This window comes from Oncorhynchus tshawytscha, linkage group LG10 (assembly GCF_018296145.1).
Source record: "Oncorhynchus tshawytscha isolate Ot180627B linkage group LG10, Otsh_v2.0, whole genome shotgun sequence".
NCBI lineage: Eukaryota > Metazoa > Chordata > Actinopteri > Salmoniformes > Salmonidae > Oncorhynchus > Oncorhynchus tshawytscha.
The window spans coordinates 82,621,316-82,644,338 of record NC_056438.1 but is presented as its reverse complement, the minus strand read 5'-3'; the positions used below and the strand labels follow the sequence as shown (position 1 = coordinate 82,644,338).

At 45.5% G+C, this 23,023-nt stretch overlaps 1 protein-coding gene across 6 annotated transcripts in view; it reads left to right on the top strand.

Moving 5' to 3' along the window:
• The first annotated feature begins 6,901 nt into the window (after positions 1–6,901).
• Positions 6,902–23,023, top strand: part of LOC112237561 (zinc finger FYVE domain-containing protein 9-like) — a 52,595-nt gene continuing 36,473 nt past the window's right edge. For 3 of the 6 annotated variants that reach the window (XM_042329217.1, XM_042329216.1, XM_042329218.1), the window contains exons 1-3: positions 7,056–7,838; positions 15,221–15,395; positions 15,742–15,849. In XM_042329217.1, coding sequence (XP_042185151.1) covers positions 15,780–15,849 — 70 coding nt within the window. In that variant the 5' untranslated portion in view covers positions 7,056–7,838; positions 15,221–15,395; positions 15,742–15,779. Of the gene's footprint in view, positions 6,997–7,055; positions 7,839–15,220; positions 15,396–15,741; positions 15,850–23,023 lie in introns of those variants that run through there. The other 3 variants (XM_042329214.1, XM_042329215.1, XM_042329213.1) reach the window with 3 other exon arrangements.

The following is a 23,023-nucleotide window of genomic DNA, read 5'->3' as shown; positions in this document are numbered from 1 at the left end:
ATCTAATATGCTACAACTAGCATGGGATGCTAATATGACTAGGATTATCAACTAGCATGGGATGCTAATATGACTAGGATTATCATCAACTAGCATGGGATGCTAATATGACTAGGATTATCAACTAGCATGGGATGCTAATATGACTAGGATTATCAACAACTAGCATGGGATGCTAATATGACTAGGATTATCATCAACTAGCATGGGATGCTAATATGACTAGGATTATCATCAACTAGCATGGGATGCTAATATGACTAGGATTATCATCAACTAGCATGGGATGCTAATATGACTAGGATTATCAACAACTAGCATGGGGTGCTAATATGACTAGGATTATCATCAACTAGCATGGGATGCTAATATGACTAGGATTATCATCAACTAGCATGGGTTGCTAATATGACTAGGATGATCATCAACTAGCATGGGATGCTAATATGACTAGGATTATCATCAACTAGCATAGGTTGCTAATATGACTAGGATGATCATCAACTAGCATGGGATGCTAATATGACTAGGATTATCATCAACTAGCATAGGTTGCTAATATGACTAGGATGATCATCAACTAGCATGGGATGCTAATATGACTAGGATTATCATCAACTAGCATTGGATGCTAAGCCTGACTTCCTGTTTTGAGATGCTGAAGCAGCAGCTCTCCCGCCTGTCTGACAGATTTTCTGCTCAAACGCTGTGCATCCTGTATCTGTACGATAAATGAGATGCATAACTAATATACTGTACACTCGGCAATTTAATTCCACTAAATTATATAAAATGAACCTATAGATTGATAAGTATGACTAAGTCAAATGTATTTCCCATCAACTGGTATCAATGAAGAGGTTAAAAAGCATGGGACAATAGGCCGGCACAAATTTTATTTATCAGCTTTGTAGTTTTACATTTGGCCAAAAGCCGGCTATTACCGGCTAACAGAAACCCTGGTACTGAACACCTTCTCTGCAACTGGATCCTGGACTTTCTGACGGGCTGACCACAGGTGGTGAGGGGTTAGCATCACTTCCTTCCATGCTGATCCTCAACAGGGGTGCATGCTTAGTCTCCACCTGTCCTCCCTGTTCAACCACGACGGCGTGGCCCACGAACAGCTCCAACACCATCAAGTTTGCTGACGACATGACTGGTTTTGGGCCTGATCACCGACAACGATGAGTCTAGAGCACGTGCCAAACTCATTCCACAGGGGGGTCGAGTGTCTGCGCGATTTCACTCATCCCTTGTACTTGATTGATTAAGGTCACTAATTAGTAAAGAACTCCCATCACCTGGTTGTATCTAGGTCTTAATTGAAAGGAAAAATCATAAACCCACAGACATCAGGCCCTAGTCACCTTCCCCCTATACATATCTACCTCCATCACTCCAGTATCTCTGTCTCCTTACCCCTATACATATCTACCTCCATCATTCCAGCATCCCCTTCCCCCTATACATATCTACCTCCATCACTCCAGTATCCCCTTCCCCCTATACATATCTACCTCCATCACTCCAGTATCCCCTTCCCCCTATACATATCTACCTCCATCACTCCAGTATCCCTATCCCCTTACTCCTATACATATCTACCTCCCTGTCCCCTTCCCCCTATACAGATCTACCTCCATCACTCCAGTATCCCTGTCTCCTTCCCCCTATACATATCTACCTCCATCACTCCAGTATCCCTGTCCCCTTACCCCTATACATATCTACCTCCATCACTCCAGTATCCCTGTCTCCTTCCCCCTATACATATCTACCTCCATCACTCCAGTATCCCTGTCTCCTTCCCCCTATACATATCTATCTCCATCACTCCAGTATCCCTGTCCCCTTCCCCCCTATACATATCTACCTCCATCACTCCAGTATCCCTGTCTCCTTCCCCCTATACATATCTATCTCCATCACTCCAGTATCCCTGTCCCCTTCCCCCTATACATATCTACCTCCATCACTCCAGTATCCCTGTCTCCTTCCCCCTATACATATCTACCTCCATCACTCCAGTATCCCTGTCTCCTTCCCCCTATACATATCTATCTCCATCACTCCAGTATCCCTGTCTCCTTCCCCCTATACATATCTATCTCCATCACTCCAGTATCCCTGTCTCCTTCCCCCTATACATATCTACCTCCATCACTCCAGTATCCCTGTCTCCTTCCCCCTATACATATCTATCTCCATCACTCCAGTATCCCTGTCTCCTTCCCCCTATACATATCTATCTCCATCACTCCAGTATCCCTGTCACCTTACCCCTATACATATCTACCTCCATCACTACAGTATCCCTGTCCCCTTCCCCCTATACATATCTACCTCCATCACTCCAGTATCCCTGTCACCTTACCCCTATACATATCTACCTCCATCACTCCAGTATCCCTGTCCCCTTCCCCCTATACATATCTACCTCCATCACTCCAGTATCCCTGTCCCCTTACCCCTTTACATATCTACCTCCATCACTCCAGTATCCCTGTCTCCTTCCCCTATACATATCTACCTCCATCACTCCAGTATCCCTGTCCCCTTCCCCCTATACATATCTACCTCCATCACTCCCCTATACAGACACACACGCTGTCCCCTATACAGACACACACACTGTCCCCTATATAGATTCACACTGTCCCCTATACAGACACACACACTGTCCCCTATATTAACACACACTGTCCCCTATATAGACACACACACTGTCCCCTATATAGACACACACACTGTCCCCTATATAGACACACACACTGTCCCCTATATAGATTCACACTGTCCCCTATACAGACACACACTGTCCTCTTTAAAAATGTATATTTTTTTACCCATTTCTTCTCCAATTGCAGTACTTGACGACAAATCGGCAAACCAGAAGATATTGAAGAGGAGGAGGACGACGTTCCAGGTATTGTTTCACACGACACACATCGTTGTTAAATGGCAGCATCATGTGACCTTTGACCTTTTACTGTGATGTAAATGATCACGTGGAGGTGCAGTATGTTGGTCTCCCTCCCTGGTGTGATATTGTGCTAGTACGCCATGGTGTTTAGGATTATCTCCATGTGATCTTGGAACAGTTTTCAGTCATTTTAAATATGTTCATTGCTAACCTGAGAACAGGTGATTTGCTTGAGTTTCACTTTGAAATTTGGTTTAGCAGAATTATCGTTCTGGCCACGGCCAGGCTAGTTTCTCATTGCATATTGAATTAAATAGTCTGTGTTTTACGTTTGCTTCATATGAGACTCGTCTGGAATTAACTCCCATCTCTCCTCTCCACAGATCTTGTAGAAAACTTTGATGAGGCGTCAAAGAATGAAGCAGACTAACCAAACCAACTCCAGCCACCTTCTACACTCCACCTAGTACCAACTACCCAGTACCAACTCAGTATCCCACCTACTACCCAGTACAAACTCAGTACCCCACCTACTCCCCAGTACCAACTACCCAGTACCAACTCAGTATCCCACCTACTCCCCAGTACCAACTCAGTATCCCACCAACTACCCAGTACCAACTCAGTACCCCACCTACTACCCAGTACCAAATCAGTACACCACCTACTACCCAGTACCAACTACCCAGTACCAACTCAGTACCCCACCTACTACCCAGTACCAACTCAGTACCCCACCTACTACTCAGTACCAACTCAGTACCCCACCTACTACCCAGTACCAACTCAGTACCTCACCTACTACCCAGTACCAACTCAGTACCCCACCTACTATCCAGTACCCCACCTACTGTCCAGTACCAACTCAGTACCCCACCTACTATCCAGTACCAACTCAGGACCCCACCTACTACCCAGTACCAACTCAGTACCCCACCTACTACCCAGTACCCCACCTACTATCCAGTACCAACTCAGTACCCCACCTACTACCCAGTACCAACTCAGTACCCCACCTACTATCCAGTACCAACTAAGTACCCCACCTACTCTCCAGTACCCCACCTACTATCCAGTACCAACTCAGTACCCCGCCTACTATCCAGTACCAACTCAGTACCCCACCTACTATCCAGTACCAACTCAGTACCCCACCTACTATCCAGTACCAACTCAGTACCCCACCTACTCTCCAGTACCCCACCTACTATCCAGTACCAACTCAGTACCCCGCCTACTATCCAGTACCAACTCAGTACCCCACCTACTATCCAGTACCAACTCAGTACCCCACCTACTCTCCAGTACCCCACCTACTATCCAGTACCAACTCAGTACCCCACCTACTATCCAGTACCAACTCAGTACCCCACCTACTCTCCAGTACCCCACCTACTATCCAGTACCAACTCAGTACCCCGCCTACTATTCAGTACCAACTCAGTACCCCACCTACTATCCAGTACCAACTCAGTACCCCACCTACTATCCAGTACCAACTCAGTACCCCGCCTACTATCCAGTACCAACTCAGTACCCCACCTACTATCCAGTACCAACTCAGTACCCCACCTACTATCCAGTACCAACTCAGTACCCCACCTACTATCCAGTACCAACTCAGTACCCCGCCTACTATCCAGTACCAACTCAGTACCCCACCTACTATCCAGTACCAACTCAGTACCCCGCCTACTATCCAGTACCAACTCAGTACCCCGCCTACTATCCAGTACCAACTCAGTACCCCACCTACTATCCAGTGCCCAAACTCTCTATCATGTGGGCTCAAACAGGGGCCTGTTCAGGAAGACATAATGTTACAGAACTTTCAGCTAAAAGAAATGAAACGTATAGAACAGATATGTCTTGTCAAATGCAATAGGGAATCATGTCTGCTCTATCCATTCTATTGATATCTGTGACGTTCAGAACGTTTCACATTTAACTGAATACACCCCAGACCTCTGTTATGGTGAAACTGTTGTTAAAGAAAGGACCGCCATCGTCTGGTATTTTTAACCTCAGAGAAACCGACCTGGGCTCTGTCCCAAATGCCTCCCTATTCATAGTTCGCTACTTTTAACGAGAGCCCCATGTAGGGACTAGGGGAGGCCATTTTGGACAGAGGCCCAGTGTACCAACACCATAGCGGCAGGGTAGCCTAGTGGTTAGAGAGTTGGACTAGTAACCAGAAGGTTGCAAGTTCAAACCCCTGAGCTGACAAGGTACAAATCTGTAATTCTGCCCCTGAACAGGCAGTTAACCCCACTGTTCCTAGGCTGTCATTGAAAATAAGAATTTGTTCTTAACTGACTTGCCTAATTAAATAGAGCTAAAATAGCAACAGTATGTGTATTTTAACAGGCTGTCACATGGTACTCTTTGGTATTGTACTATTACAGTGAATAAATAAGAGTCTCATTTCGAACGCACCTTACTATCAGCAACAGTTGTCAGTCGAACATCCCAGAAGGTTTAAATGGCCCTTAGCATGGCGAACACGGTCCAACCCAGCCGTGTCAGACATCATTAGACTTATTGAATTGTTTTTCTTCCTGTGTATTAAGAACAAAATATGTGATCCATTTGAATATTTCATTTGCTGTGTTTTTATTGGCTGTATTAGGGATATTAGCTGTGTTAGGGATATTAGCTGTATTAGGGCTGTGTTAGGGATATTAGCTGTATTAGGGATATTAGCTGTGTTAGGGATATTAGCTGTATTAGGGATATTAGCTGTATTAGGGATATTAGCTGTATTAGGGATATTAGCTGTGTTAGGGATATTAGCTGTGTTAGGGATATTAGCTGTGTTAGGGATATTAGCTGTGTTAGGGATATTAGCTGTATTAGGGATATTAGCTGTGTTAGGGATATTAGCTGTATTTGGGATATTAGCTGTATTTGGGATATTAGCTGTGTTAGGGATATTAGCTGTATTAGGGATATTAGCTGTGTTAGGGATATTAGCTGTATTAGGGCTGTGTTAGGGATATTAGCTGTATTAGGGATATTAGCTGTGTTAGGGATATTAGCTGTATTAGGGATATTAGCTGTATTAGGGATATTAGCTGTATTAGGGATAACAACATTGTGGTTTTATTAGCTGTATTAGGGATATTACCTGTATTAGGGCTGTATTAGGGATATTAGCTGTGTTAGGGATATTAGCTGTATTAGGGATATTACCTGTATTAGGGCTGTATTAGGGATATTAGCTGTGTTAGGGATATTAGCTGTATTAGGGATATTAGCTGTGTTAGGGATATTAGCTGTGTTAGGGATATTAGCTGTATTAGGGATATTAGCTGTGTTAGGGATAACAACATTGAATAGTTGAGATACAATGTGTGTGTCTGAACTGGCACCCTATATGGGGCTCTGGTGCACAGTGTAATGGTGTGTAGGAAATAGCTGCCATGTGGGAGGAAGCCTGTGCATAGTTTTATTTTTTTATAACATGTTTAGATTTTTCTAGTTATTGAGGGCTCCAAAGCAGACTGCATCTGCATGGTCCCGAGTGGAGCAGCGGTCTCAGGCTAGAGGCGCCATTACAGACCCTGGTTCGATCCCGGGCTACATCACAGCAGTCGTTCAGGTTTGGCCTGGGTAGGCCGTCACTGTAAAAAATGATTTGCACCTAACTGCCTTACCTGGTTAAATAAAGAATCACAAGACTACAGAATAGAGCTTCACCAGGAATGTGTGTGACAATGAAGAGGCTATTTTCTACCCTAGGTCTCGGCATAGATCACCTCTTTGCCTGGCAGCCAGACTGTGATACCCCTGGTTCTAAGTCTGTGATGAATGCCATAGGTTTGGAAAATACCTCTCACAAACCAGAATGTTAAATATAATTATATTTGAACATACTTTTCCGGTTGTCCGTGTGGTTGGTACTTTTGCAGGGAGGAAGGTGAGACACTATGTATCCACAGAGAAGTATAACTAAGTCACCTGTTCAGAGCGCAGGTCACCTGAGACATGCGCACCAGATGAAAACAGACGCGTTCATACCTGCCGACATCGTGCACGTGTTTACATGGTTCTATCTACGCATGCTTCAGGTGAGCGCTTTGAAAAGTTTATCTAATTCTACTTTCCTGCCGATATATTCTCTCACATTCCTTCCTCCAAAAAAGGACCAACCGCACGGACAAGCAAGTTCACATATAATTTAATTCAATATACTGTCTGGAAACAACTTTCCTGATCATTAATTTCTGCCTGACAAGAATTCATTGCAAATTCAACATCGGGGCTTCAGGCTAATCACATCATTGCATGGTTCCATAGCCAATGTGAAAGCCTATGTCTAAATGATTGCCATCGGTTACGTTTAATGATGGCGAGACGGAGTTCTATCTCATGTAGTACACTACTTTTGACTGCGTTGAACTAGATAGGGAATTGGGTGTCGTTTTAAGACGTATTTCCTCAGGATCAAGGGGCGCTGTGCTGCTGTTTATTCTTGCTCTGGCTTTGCGGCCTTTTCTGTTGCCTGGAAAAGCCCTCTCACAAGGTTATGAAATGAGTGTCATTTTGATTTAACCGTGGAGGTCGTTTTTTAATCCCGGACTCGGTCACTATTCGGATGGGTTGAGCCAAGATGTCGTGCTTTTTACTGCTGTCGCAGCTCCGGTAACCGATCCTCATGTTAACCCTTGGGGGAGGAGGGATTCTTGAGTGCTGTCGCACAACTATTACTTTCCGACTTCTGCTGTTCGAGTCTGGCAACAACAGAACTGGAAGTGGTTGTGGGTTTTGGTTTTCACGGCGAGACTTGTAAAATCTCATTTTTTAAAGGCGATCGTTGTAAATGATCTCTCTGCGTGTGTCTGTGAGGGAGAATGAGGGATACCAACGGGAGGATTTCGTGGCACTACTCGGGATGATGGGAATTCCACCGGTGAGTATAGTTTATACCGTCGGTTTGTTTTTCCATGTAATCTAGTCTCTGACGGTACACAGTCACTAGGCTTCGGCCATTGCGTTGAGTCCTAATGCTGGGGATTATGTATTATATTTATGGCAGTCTGGAAGTCCTCACTATAAGATCTGATAGGGACATTTTTATGAAGATGACGCATGTGTGACTAATTGTAACATTGCCTACTTAAGTATCTTGTCTCTCGTTAACCGCCAAACGTTGAGTAGCAAAGCCACACAAACAACATTAGCAAGCGAGCTAACAGACGGGATATAACGCCAGCTAATGTCTTGGCTGGTAGTGGACTACATTTAGGCTGCTTTAGGGTGTCCGCTTTGTTCAGAAACAATCGGTGCCCCAGGCTTTTAGCCATAATAATAATAATATAGGACGATATGCCTGTCCATGATCACAACAACACAGTAGCCCTGGTCAACTTGACCAGCCGCAACATTATTCTGGTGATTTACAGGCGACAATATATCCGTTGTCCAAAACAGCTACTTGGAAACATTATCTCTGGTGCTGCTATTTAGCTACATTTGATCGTGTTGATATAACATTGTAGCCTTCACGTTATTGACTGTAACTTGTGCTGCTTCTGCATTACATTTAGGTTTTAGCTACTAGCATATGACCTCAGCATCAGACCCTTTTGCTGATGGCAAACCCCATAAACTGCCTGGCCACAAGTTAACCATAAACAACTAACTAGCTGTTGCTTCTTTTAATGATAGCTAAGCTATGTTATAGTATATTATGAAATGTAACGACCTAGGGTTCCATTATTGTTGACAAGGTACTGAATGTGACTTAAGTGGAGCTTATTTTTGGCCTGTTATGGCTTCAACTACTTCACACAGCTATTGTTGGGTAAGTGGTTCCCGGAGTGGTGTAGTAAGGTACTTTCAAGAGGCCAGACTAACTATCAAATGTTTAATATAATAATAATAATAATAATAATAATAAGCTTAAGTATTGAGCTGATTCCTTGTGTAGGATGGTTGTGTTAGAGTAAGTGGAAGATTCTGGCCAATCCAAGAAGTTAGGTGCCCTATTTATCAAGTGTCTTGAAGTTGGATTGCAGATTGATCCGTTCAGCCTTTGTAGATCCCCATTTTTTAAAAAGAGAACATGGACCAGTTCCCTTATTCACAAAACATCTCAGAAAAGGTTCCAGGAATCCAGTTAACCTGTTTTATAAGACTAAAAATACTCCCAGCTCAGAGTTGGTTTTAGCATGATAAGATGCTGCTCAGGCAAACTCTTGAGTCAGGAGTAAAATCACCTTGTAAAAGTTTGTCAGCTGGTAAACATGACAGTTTGAGCTACTGCCGAAGGAAAGATGGCTGACCCTCGTTCACAGTTATTAGCTTAGTGCAGTGGTCACCAACCCTTTGATCGACTGGTCGGTCTCCAAGGCATTCCTAGTCGATCGCCGAACATTTCTGTAAAAAAACAAACAAAGATAAAGCTTTGTAAATGATTCGTTTTGTGTTGTTGGTGGTAGGTGCACTTGATTTAGCAGGTTTAGTGTCAGAAGGCAAAGTGTTCCCATTTTGAATCATTTCATGTGTCTGAAGGTAGAACTTCTACACGCCAGGCCTCGAGAACAAGTGCACCTACAGGCCTACCGTTGGCCAATCGGATAGCTCTGATCACCGTGACTGCATCGTTTCCTCGAGCCATAGACTGTAAAAAGAGAACCTTGAGCTCACTGCCAAGTTGATATTGTGAGATTTCAAAACTTTTAAAACCATGAGAAGGCTTCAACGAATACAGCGAAGCGCTGCTGTTTTTATGAGTACGTTCAAGTTGTTACTCAGCACTGTCAACACGTTGTTCAACACTTATTTTTATTAGCTGTAAAATGAGGTTTCTCCCTACTTCCACTCATGCTACAACCTGCACTGCAGCTGTAATGAATGACTACAACCTGCACTGCAGCTGTAATGAATGACTACAACCTGCACTGCAGCTGTAATGAATGACTACAACCTGCACTGTCATGAATGACTACAACCTGCACTGCAGCTGTCATGAATGACTACAACCTGCACTGCAGCTGTAATGAATGACTACAACCTGCACTGCAGCTGTAATGAATGACTACAACCTGCACCATGAATGCAACTGCAGCTGTAATGAATGACTACAACCTGCACTGCAGCTGTAATGAATGACTACAACCTGCACTGTGCAGCATGAATGACTACAACCTGCACTGCAGCTGTAATGAATGACTACAACCTGCAGCTGTAATGAATGACTACAACCTGCACAGTCATGAATGACTACAACCTGCACTGCAGCTGTAATGAATGACTACAACCTGCCCTGCAGCTGTAATGAATGACTACAACCTGCACTGCAGCTGTCATGAATGACTACAACCTGCCCTGCAGCTGTAATGAATGACTACAACCTGCACCACAGCTGTCACTGCAGCTGTCACCTGAATGACTACAACCGCACTGCAGCTGCAGCTGTCATGAATGACTACAACCTGCCCTGCAGCTGTCATGAATGACTACAACCTGCCCTGCAGCGGTCATGAATGACTACAACCTGCACTGCAGCTGTCATGAATGACTACAACTGCAGCTGTAATGAATGACTACAACCCCTGCAGCTGTCATGAATGACTACAACCTGCACTGCAGCTGTCATGAATGACTACAACCTGCACTGCAGCTGTCATGAATGACTACAACCAACCATGAATGACTACAACCTGCACTGCAGCTGTCATGAATGACTACAACCTGCCCTGCAGCATGAATGTCAATGAATGACTACAACCTGCCAGCTGCAGCGGTCATGAATGACTACAACCTGCCCTGCAGCTGTCATGAATGACTACAACCGGCCCTGCAGCTGTAATGAATGACTCAACCTGTGCAGCTGAATGAATGACTCAACCTGCCCTGCAGCTGTCATGAATGACTACAACCTGCACTGTCATGAATGACTGCCCTGCAGCTGTCATGAATGGCCCTGCAGCTGTAATGAATGGTGCAGCTGAATGACTGACTCAACCTGCCCTGCAGCTGTAATGAATGACTACAACCTGCACTGTCATGAATGACTACAACCTGCAGCTGTCATGAATGACTACAACCTGCAGCTGCAGCTGCAGCTGTAATGAATGACTCAACCTGCCCTGCAGCTGTCATGAATGACTACAACCTGCACTGCAGCAGCTGTCATGAATGACTACAACCTGCACTGCAGCTGTCATGAATGACTACAACCTGCACTGCAGCTGTCATGAATGACTACAACCTGCACTGTCATGAATGACTACAACCTGCACTGCAGCTGTCATGAATGACTCAACCTGCCCTGCAGCTGTAATGAATGACTCAACCTGCACTGCAGCTGTCATGAATGACTACAACCGGCCCTGCAGCTGTAATGAATGACTCAACCTGCACCACAGCTGTCATGAATGACTACAACCGGCCCTGCAGCTGTCATGAATGACTACAACCGGCCCTGCAGCTGTCATGAATGAATGAGCTGTCATGAATGACAACCTGCAGCCCTGCAGCTGTCATGAATGACTACAACCGGCCCTGCAGCTGTCATGAATGAATGACTACAACCTGCACTGCAGCTATCATGAATGACTACAACCTGCACTGTCATGAATGACTACAAGCTGTCATGAATGACTGCCCTGCAGCTGTCATGAATGACTACAACCGGCCCTGCAGCTGTCATGAATGACTACAACCTGCACTGCAGCTGTCATGAATGACTACAACCTGCACTGCAGCTGTCATGAATGACTACAACCTGCACTGCAGCTGTCATGAATGACTACAACCTGCACTGCAGCTGTCATGAATGACTACAACCTGCACTGCAGCTGTCATGAATGACTACAACCTGCACTGCAGCTGTCATGAATGACTACAACCTGCACTGCAGCTGTCATGAATGACTACAACCTGCACTGCAGCTGTCTGCAGCTGTCATGACTACAACCTGCACTGCAGCTGTCATGAATGACTACAACCTGCACTGCAGCTGTCATGAATGACTATAGCAAAGTGTTCTGATAATCTTCAATTGTTATTATGAATTACTTATCTTTAAAACATATATATATTTTTGGATCAAATAATATTTAGCTATCTGGACATGGGATTAACAACATGAATTGGTTCACGAGTCAGAAATAATGCAGTAGAACTTGAGTTTCGTCATCCGCTGTCCTCTTTTCTCAATAAAACACAACATATTATGCTCACTCAGCAAGTAATACAACATACCTGTGATCCTATACATGTTTAAATATCATTTCTACATGGTCTGAGAACATTGGCAGGGCAATTCAAAGTGATAATGTATTGGGCTATAGACTACTACAAACCCCTTGGCTACACAACTGTTTTGAATGTTGCGTAGCCTTCCACATATTTAAAACTGAGTTATGTTAAAGAAAATACCATGATAATCTGAAACTGTAGATCTCGGCTTGTATTTTGACTCAAAGGTTGGTGACCATTGGTTTAGGCTACTGTTGCATGTCAGTCTAAATTCTATATGAATAATAATCAAAATATTATTCTAACAACTCCAAAGCTATTGCATGTGGCGCTGGACACCCCCTGACTCGCTGCATGTGGCGCTGGACACCCCCTGACTCGCTGCATGTGGCGCTGGACACCCCCTGACTCGCTGCATGTGGTGCTGGTCGCCCCCTGACGGCCTAGGAACAGTGGGTTAACTGCCTTGTTCAGGGACATAACGACAGATTTTTACCCTGTCAGTTTAGGGATTCAATCCATCAACCTTCCGGTTACTGGCACAACACTAACCACTAGGCTACCTGGTCATACTTAACTGGTTAGGACATCTCATGAGGTCTCCTAAATATCCGTCCACTTGGTGGGACTTATATGACTGAAGAGGCTTCATGCATAGATTTTATTTTGACCCATAACTGGAGGAGTAAAATCTCTCATCAGCACTTGTGGCCACAGCCTCTGATCATAGTTCAGTAGTCCTACTTTGAGAAGCTTAATACATACGGAACCCGGTATTAGTTTGTTATTTAGCCTTGTCAAAATCTGAGACAGTGTTTGTAGATGTGAAAATGAATATAGGACTGAAATCAGAAAATACCTTCTATGCAGTCATCATCCAGTATATTGTTGTTGGAAAACTAGTCAACGTTTACCTTGGTCAATACTGGTCTCATCTGACCTCTCTCCCTTCTGGAGAGCGGATTGTAACTCACACAGGAGATACAGTATTTACTAACGCATGATGTCTTAACTACGGGGTGGTTCCACGCGGCAGAACCTCTACGGGGTGGTTCCACGCGGCAGAACCTCTACGGGGTGGTTCCACGCGGCAGAACCTCTACGGGGTGGTTCCTCGCGGCAGAAGCTCTACGGGGTGGTTCCACGCGGCAGAAGCTCTACGGGGTGGTTCCACGCGGCAGAAGCTCTACGGGGTGGTTCCACGCGGCAGAACCTCTACGGGGTGGTTCCACGCGGCAGAACCTCTACGGGGTGGTTCCTCGCGGCAGAACCTCTACGGGGTGGTTCCACGCGGCAGAATCAAAAGTAGTGCACTATTTAGGGTTTAGTTGGGGACGTAGACCCGGGCTATGGTGGGATGTCTTACCTATAGAATGGGGGGGGGTTCAGACTGACTTCTCTGATATAGGTTACACTCTGTGGTCTGTGGTAGTTTGTTCCTACTGGGGTTTGTCTCTGATCGCAGGCGGCTTGTTCCTACTGGGGTTTGTCTCTCTCATAGGTAGGGCACTATGAAGGGAGTAAAGGTGCCATTTGGAGCACCTTTATTCCCTACATAGTGCACTACTTTAGACCAGAGCCCTATGGGACCCTATTCCCTATATAGTGCACTACTTTAGACCAGAGCCCTATGGAACCCTATTCCCTACATAGTGCACTACTTTAGACCAGAGCCCTATGGAACCCTATTCCCTACATAGTGCACTACTTTAGACCAGAGCCCTATGGAACCCTATTCCCTATATAGTGCACTACTTTAGACCAGAGCCCTATGGAACCCTATTCCCTACATAGTGCACTACTTTAGACCAGAGCCCTATGGAACCCTATTCCCTACATAGTGCACTACTTTACCAGAGCCCTATGGAACCCTACCCTGCTGTGTCACTTTAGACCAGAGCCCTGGATGGAACCCTATTCCCCTAGTGCACTGTGTCACTGGAACCCTGAGATGCTGGATGGAGCCCTATGGGCCCTACCCTGCTGTGTGCACCTTTGAGATGCTGGATATGGGACCCTATTCCCTGCTGTGTCACTGCCCTGAGATGAGCCCTGGGATTGGGGCATAGACCAGAGCCTATAGAACCCTATTCACTGACCTGAGATGCTGGACCAGAGGTGGGACCCTGCTATTCACTGACCTGAGATGCTGGATGGGGCGGGCCAACCCTGCTGTGTCACTGACCTGAGATGCTGGATGGAGGTGGCCAACCCTGCTGTGTTTTTGTTTTTTACCTTTATGTAACTAGGCAAGTCAGTTAAGAACAAATTCTTATTTTCCTAGGAACAGTGGGTTAACTGCCTGTTAAGGGGCAGAACAACAGATTTGTACCTTGTCAGCTCGGGGATTTGAACTTGCAACCTTCCGGTTACTAGTCCAACACTCTAACCACTAGGCTACCCTGCCCTGAGATGCTGGATGGGGCGCGCCAAATCAAAATCAAATCAAATGTATTTATATAGCCCTTCGTACATCAGCTGATATCTCAAAGTGCTGTACAGAAACCCAGCCTAAAACCCCAAACAGCAAGCAATGCAGGTGTAGAAGCCAACCCTTACCATATACTGTACATCTCCAGCTGCATTTTCTACTAGCAACCTCCTGTGTCTTCCACCCTGCAGTGTGTGTGGGGAGGGGGGGGGGGAGCTTGCATCTCAAACTAAGTGGAAAATGTGTGGAGTCGGCTCCTTTTTGTAAAGCAGTCACCTCAGAATATCAGGTCTCTGGTGTAAAGCCTGGGTCTCTCCTCTCTGGTTTATTGTCCTTGTTTATACTGTCATGACCCTGAAGTTGAAACTGTGTAGGTTTTACTCTGGCCAGGAGTGTTACTGCAGTTTAGCTCTACTGTTCTGCTCCTATTTCTCTCTACCACTTCTCCCTGAAGTGTGCACTCGTTCACTACCACTTCTCCCTGAAGTGTGCACTCGTTCACTACCACTTCTCCCTGAAGTGTGCACTCGTTCACTACCACTTCTCCCTGAAGTGTGCACGCTTTGTGAGAGAGATACAGGTGACGTAAATGGACACAAACTACTTGGCCATTTCTTGACGAGCTCAAGTGTGACATGTTTTTGTCGTTGCAGGTATGGGCGCTTGGCGCTGGCCAGACTGGATGAGGAAGTGAGGCTGAGAGAGAGGTCTGCAGAGAGACAACGGCTACCTGGGACTGCGGCAGGAGAGGACCTTTGGGCAGAGGAGAGAGGTCTGCAGAGAGACAACGGCTACTTGGGACTGCGGCAGGAGAGGACCTTTGGGCAGGTGAGGGGGGAAGGGACTCAGAGAAGCTTTTGAGTAGAGACGAACTGGGACTGCTGCTGAAGACTACCTCTGGGCGGTGGGGAGAGGAGGGGGGCTGAGAGTAGCCTGGGGAGAAGAGACTACATGGGACTGCTACTGAAGACTACCTCTGGGTGGTGGGGAGAGGAGGGGGCTGAGAGTAGCCTGGGGAGAAGAGACGACCTGGGACTGCTGCTGAAGACTACCTCTGGGGGGGGTGGCTGAGAGTAGCCTGGGGAGAAGAGATGACCTGGGACTGCTACTGGAGAGGACTTCTAAGGGAGGAGTCATACTGATGGCTATGTTGTTAACCCTGTGGTATGAACAGGTTCCTGCAGCGTGTGTCAGGGTGGAGTTACCTGACCCATGGAGAATTACTTCCAGACAGAGGCCTTCAACCTGGACAAGGTGCTGGATGACTTTGAACAGAACCAAGGTGAGACCAATTAACCAATTAGCCAATTGTCAATGAAGCAATCAGATGTACTGTTGCTGGGCTGAGAGCCGATTCTCCTCTTCTCTCCAGAGTTTTATAGGACGTATTATGTGGTTATTAAAGGAGGGTAATTGTGGAGAGGGAATGCAGAGAATAGGATCAGCCTCTCCCTCAGGGTTCTGGGTAATTGGTGTCATATATATTTGGGTTGAGGTGTGTGCGAGCACTTGTCTGTGTTCCAAGTGTGTGAAGTTCACATCGTTGTTCATTTTTAAAGGGTGTTGAATCTGGAGTCCTTAGCGGTGGAACTGCCACATCCGTTTCCCATCAGAATCAAACTTTATTTGTCACATGCGCCCAAATACAACCTTACAGTGATATACTTACTTACAAGCCCTTAACCAAGAGAGTTAAGAACATATTGACCTAATAAACTAAAGTAACACAATAACAACGCTATATATACAGGGGGTGCCAAGTCAATGTGCGGGGATAGAGGTTAGTTGAGGTAATTTGTACATGTAGCTAGGGGTAAAGTGACTGCATAGATAATCAACAGCGAACAGCAGCAGTGTTTAAACAGGGGTGAGGGGGCAGCAGCATCAATGTAAATAGTCCACGTGGCCATTTGATTAAGTGTTGAGCGGTTTTATGGCTTGGGGATGGTAGCTGTTAAGGAGCCTTTTGGACCTAGACTTGACGCTCCGGTACCGTTTGCCTTAGCGGTAGCAGAGAGAACAGTTTGGTTTGGGTGACTGGAGTCTGACATCGCCTAGTATATAGGTTCTGGATGTTAGGAAGCTGATGTACTGGGCTGTACGCACTAGCCTCTTTGCCGCCAACTGCCGAGCAGTTGACATACCAAGCGGTGATGCAACCGGTCAGGATGCTCTCGATGGTGCAGCTGTAGAACCTCTTGAGGATCTGAGGACCCATGCCAAATCTTTTCAGTCTCCTGAGGGGGAAAAGGTTTTGTCGTGTCCTCTTCACGACTGTCTTGGTGTGTTTGACCATTCTAGTTTGTTGGTGATGTGGACAGGAAGGAACTTAACTCTCGACCGACTCCACTACAGCCCCGTCGATGTTAATGGGAACCTGTTCGGCCTGCCTTTTCCTGTGGTCCACAATCAGCTCATTTTGTATTTCTCACATTGAGGGAGAGGTTGTCTCTGACCTCCTCCCTATTGGCTGTCGGTTATCAGGGCCTACCACTATTATGCCAGTTGGTCCCCGCATGCTTTGAGTACATTTCCTGGTAATCCGTCTAGCTCCGCGGCTTTGTGAATGTTGATCTGTTTAAACGTCTTGCTCATATAAGCTACCGAGAGCGTTATCACACTGTCGTCCGGAACAGCTGATGCTCTCATGCATCCTTCAGTGTTGCTTGCCTCGAAGTGCGCATAAAAGGCATTTAGCTCTTCCGGTAGTCTTGCGTCACTGGGCAGCTCACGGCTGGGTTTCCCTTTTGTAGTCTGTAATGGTTTTCAAGCCCTGCCACATTAGGACTCCTGAGTGGCGCAGTGGTCTAAGGCACTGCATCTCAGGCGTCACTACAGACCCTGGTTCGATTCCAGGCTGTATCACAACCCGGCCGTGATTGGGAGTCCCATAGGGCAGCGCACAATTGGCTCAGCGTCCGGTTTAGGGTTTGGCCGGGGTAGACCGTCATTGTAAATAAGAATTTGTTCTTAACTGACTTGCCTAGTTTTAATAAAATTAAAATCAACATCCGATGAGCGTCAGTCATACAGATTAGTGTCCCACTCCTTGAATGCAGCAGCTCTAGCCTTTAGCTCAGTGAAGATGTTGCCTGTAACCCAAGGCTTCTGGTCGGGATATGTACGTACAGTCACTGTGGGGACGACGTCGTCGATGCACTTATTGATGAAGCCGATGACTAAGGTGGTGCATTCCTCAATGCCACGGGGTGAATCCCGGAACATATTCCAGTCTGTGCTAGCAAAACAGTCCTGTAGCATAGCATCCGCGTCTTCTGACCACTTCCGTATTGAGCGAGTCACTGGTACTTCCTGCTTTAGTTTTTGCTTGTAAGTAGGAATCAGGAGTATATATTTATGGTCAGATATGCCAAATGGAGGGCGAGGGAGAGCTTTGTACGTGTCTCTGTGTGTGGAGTAAAGTTGGTCCAGAGTTTATTTTATTTATTTTTCTTCCTGGTTGCTGATGTGACAAACTGGATTTAAGTTCCTCCCCTGCTTCTGGGTGAGCATTTTCTTGTTTGGGACAACGAGATGTTCCTTCAAACAACCAATGCTGTGGGGCCATACTTGCGAGCGTTTTAAAGTTGAATGTTACGCACAAAATGTGACGATGCTAAATTCTAGCTGGTACCATCAGATGCATGTACATCGGAGTCATTTAGCAGATGCTCTTATCCATTAGTGAGTTCATACCAACTTGTATGTTTTTTTTCGTGCTTGTTCCCTTTTGGGAATCGAAAAACCACAACCCTGCGCGTTGCTCGCGCCAATGTCTTCCAACTGAGCCACACGGGACCAGTTGGCATAAGGGAACACAAGTGCATCAGACAATTTTTAAATTGTTGAAATAGTTAGATGTGTTCCAACACTTGTTCATGGATGGAAGTGTCCTTTAACTAACTAACTAGTCAAACAGCATGTCCTGATCATCAAAGCAACTATCAGGTCTATTTGACTGACTGGTGTATAGTCCACGTTATTGTGGAATCGCATGCCCCCCCCCTTTAAATATTGATTTACAGAGTATTGACCCCTTGACTTTTTCCACATTTTTGTTAGGTTATGGCCTTATTCTAAAATGTATTAAATTCATTTTTTTCCTCATCAATCTACACATAATAGCCCATAATGAGGTCAAAGGAATTGTCCGCAGAGCTCTGAGACAGGATTGTGTCAAGCCACAGATCTGGGGAAGGGCACAGTGCCTATGTCATTCTTAAATGAAAGAAGTTTGGAACCACCAAGACTCTTCCTAGAGCTGACCACATTGCTAAACTGAGCAATCAGGGGAGAAGGGCCTTGGTCAGGGAGGTGACCAAGAACCTGATGGTCGCTCTGACAGAGCTCCTCAGTGGAGATTGGAGAACCTTCCAGAAGGACAACCAGTTCTGCATTTCTCCACCAATCAGGCCTTTATGGTCGAGTGGCCAGATGGAAGCCACTCTTCAGTAAAAGGCACATGACAACCCGCTTGGAGTTTGCCAAAAGGCCCCTAAAGGACTCTTAGATCATGAGAAACAAGATTCTCAGTTCTGATGAAACCAAAGCATTCAGGCCAAAGACGTCACGTCTGGAGGAAACCAGGCACCGCTCATCACCTGGCCAATACCATCCTTCTGGTGAAGCATGGAGGAGGTGGCAACATCATGCTGTGGGGATGTTATTCAGCTGGGACTGGGAGACTAGTCAGGATTGAGGGAAAGATAAAAGGAGCAAAGTACAGAGATCCTTGATGAAACCTGCTCAGGACCTCAGACTGGGGTGAAGGTTCACCTTCCAACAGGACAACGATCCTAAGCACACAGCCAAAGACAATGCAGGAGTGGCTTCGGGACAAGTCTCTGAATGTCCTTGCGTGGCCCAGCCAGAACCTGGACTTGGCATCTCTGGAGAGACCTGAAAATAGCTGTGCAGCGATGCTCCCCATCCAACCTGACAGAGCTTGAGAGGATCTACAGAGGAGAATGGGAGAAACTTCCCAAATACAGGTGTGTCAAGCTTGTAGCTTCCTACCCAAGAAGACTTGTGGCTGTAATCGCTGCCAAAGGTGCTTCAACAAAGTACTGAGTAAGGGGTCTGAATACTTACACTATCGTTCAAAAGTTCGGGGTCACTTAGAAATTTCTTTTTTTTTTTTTTAAAGAAAAGCAACCTTTTTTGTCCGTTTTTAAAATAATATCAAATTGATCAGAATTAGTGTAGACATTTAATGTTGTAAATGACTATTGTAGCTGGAAACGGATGATTTTTAATGGAATATCTACGTAGGTAAACAGAGGCCCATTATCAGCAACCATCACTCCTTTGTTCCAATGGAATGTTGTGTTAGCCTTTTAAAATGATAAACTTGGAATAGTAATTGACCATTAAAAAAACATTTTGCAATTATGTTGGCACAGCTGGAAACTGTTGTACTGATTTTAAAGAAGTAATAAAACTGGCCTTAATTAGACTAGTTGAGTATCTGGAGCATCAGCATTTGTGGGTTCGATTACAGGCTCAAAATGTCCAGAAACAAAGAACTTTCTTCTGAAACTCGTCAGTCTATTCTTGTTCTGAGAAATGAAGGCTATTCCATGCGAGAAATTACCAAGAAACTGAAATCTCGTACAACGCTGTGTACTACTCCCTTCACAGAAGAGCGCAAACTGGCTCTAACCAGAATAGAAAGAGGAGTGGGAGGCCACGGTGCACAACTGAGCAAGAGGACAAGTACATTAGAGAGTCTAGTTTGAGAAACAGATGCCTCACAAGCCCTCAACTGGCAGCTTCATTAAATAGTACCCGTAAAACACCAGTCTCAACATCAACAGTGAAGAGGCGACTCCAGGATGCTAGCCTTCTAGGCAGAGTTCCTCTGTCCAGTCTCAACATCAACAGTGAAGAGGTGACTCCAGGATGCTAGCCTTCTAGGCAGAGTTCCTCTGTCCAGTGTCTGTGTTCTTTTGGCCATCTTAATCTTTTATTTTTATTGGCCAGTCTGAGATATGGCTTTTTCTTTGCAACTCTGCCTAGAAAGGCCAGCATCATGAAAGTAAAGATTTATGAATGAATTTAACAAGAAGCTACCTCTTTCTTCAGCCTTGCACACAAACACTATGCCTAATAATCATATTGCGTAGGCCAAGTTATATGGACGCCTACAGCATTTTATAGGCGACGCGTTACTATAATCATCGGTTTGGTCACGTGAATCGAGCATCAAAGACAAACAAGCTCCGAGGGTGGAGGGGGGATTCGAACCCAACGTTTAAGTTCACTACTGTTTGTGAGGCATCCTCTTAGCAGTGTTACACCCAGAAGCAATGAAGAGTATCATACCCTACATGACTGCTATTTGACAAACGCATAAGGCTTTTTTTTTTTAAATTTATTTTCATGATCTACGATCAACTTGCAAGTTGAAAGGACCTCGTTTATATTTTCCCCATGAAAGCACATGGATGTGCGTATTACATTTTTTTTTTTTTTTTTTTTTTGGGGGGTTGTCATTTGCTGAAAATGTGAATATATTATCTAACGTTGGTACTAGCTTCAGCCTAGGTAAGGATGTATCAGTGCAATATTGGCACACATTTTGTTACAGACCAACGTAAACCTTGAACTTGTAGGTTTAAAATATCCCTCTTTTTGGCCAGGGTTGACTTAATTGTGGCGCCCTGGGGGAACCAATGGCGCCCTGGGGGGGGGGACCAGTGGTGCCCTGGGGGGGGGACCAGTGGTGCCCTGGGGGGCCAGTGGTGCCCGGGGGGGACCAGTGGTGCCCTGGGGGGGACCAGTGGTGCCCTGGGGGGCCAGTGGTGCCCGGGGGGACCAGTGGCTCCCTGGGGGACAATCGTTTCACCTTTTGTGGATCTCAGCTTCTTCTATTCCGACATCATTGTATACAGTGGATAGCACAGTACAGTGTCTACTGTGTGTTGTTGCTGACTGTGTCTATTTAAGACTAGTGCAGAGATCAGCAGTATAGGGTTGGAGCCATGCTGTGATGAAGCTGGATAGGTCATAAAGAGATTGTTTTTCTCCCCCGCTGTTCCTGAAAGGTGACTCACCGTCGGGTGTGTGTGTGCGTGTGTGTGTGTGTGTTATGGGAAGTGAATGTTCAGGAATGTTGTTGACTCCCACATTCCTCAGACTGTATTCGTGTACCAGAGTGATTGATGGGTCTCAGAGGAGAGCGGGAGAGAACAGGGGAGGAGGGATGGAAGAGCACACAGGGCGAACGGCAGAGGGCGAACGGGAGAGAGAAGCCTCTTACTGGCGCAGAGTCCACTATGGACGAAGCTTGCCCACCACTCAGTTTCATTTGCGGAGGCTTTCCATACACACAAGTGGTGAGCAGAGCGGGTTTTGTATAGCTCAGTGGGTTTGTCTGGGTTGTAGTCATTAAGGAAAACCGTTTACCATTTTAAGAACTAAACGGAATCAAACAGACACACTAGTTTCTTTTGGACAAATTCAGGTGGTTCCGTTTGCTTCCGTTTTTTAAGAAATGTTTTGTTTCAGAATCGGCCTAATGAGGGCATGTTCAGTACAAAAAACAAAACAAAAACGGTTTGGAAAGCTCCAGATAGAACTGACATGATTCCTTGAATCAGAGGTTTGTTCTACATATCTATCTGAACATTTGCCAACGTTGTGTCCTGCTGAACGCAGCCCTGGAACATGCTTGTCCATATGTGAAGCCAAAGTAACAAATAATTAATTTAATTTGTAAAGGGCCTTTCTCACACCCAAGGCACACATTTTAAAAATGATGATGATGATGAAGATGATCCAGAACTGAGACGACAATCAAAGCTATATACGGGTGTCATCAGATCCGGAGGAGAACTGGATTAGCCGAGGTCCTTGAGAGCTTTTCTAAAGAGCATGTTCTTGAGCCTTAGAGGACAGAGACCCTGCGGCCCTGATAACTTAACAAAAATAGAAATGCAGTAATTTCAATCAATTTACTGTTAGTTTATATAAGGAAATCAGTCAATTGAAATACATTCATTAGGCCCCATGAGGCCAGTTGGATGTACTGCCAAATTCTCTAAAATGATGTTGGAGGCGGCTTATGGTAGAGAAATCAACATTAAGTTATCGGTTCTGGTGGACATTCCTGCAGTCAGTCAGCACGCCAAATGCACATTCCCTCAACTTGAGACATCCTGTGGCATGTGACAAAACTGCACATTTTAGAGTGGCCTTTTTATTGTCCCCAGCACAAGGTGCATTTCTGTAATGATCATGCTGTTTAGTCGGCTTCCTTGATATGCCACAGCTGTCAGGAGGTTGTCTTGGTAAAGGGAGAAATGCTCACTAACAGTGACGGAAATATTTGTACAGTGCATTCAGAAAGTATTCAGACCCCTTGACCTAAACCACGTTTCGTTACAGCCTTATTCTTAAATTGATTTAATTATTTTTTAACCCCTCATCAATCTACACACTCCCCCATAATGACA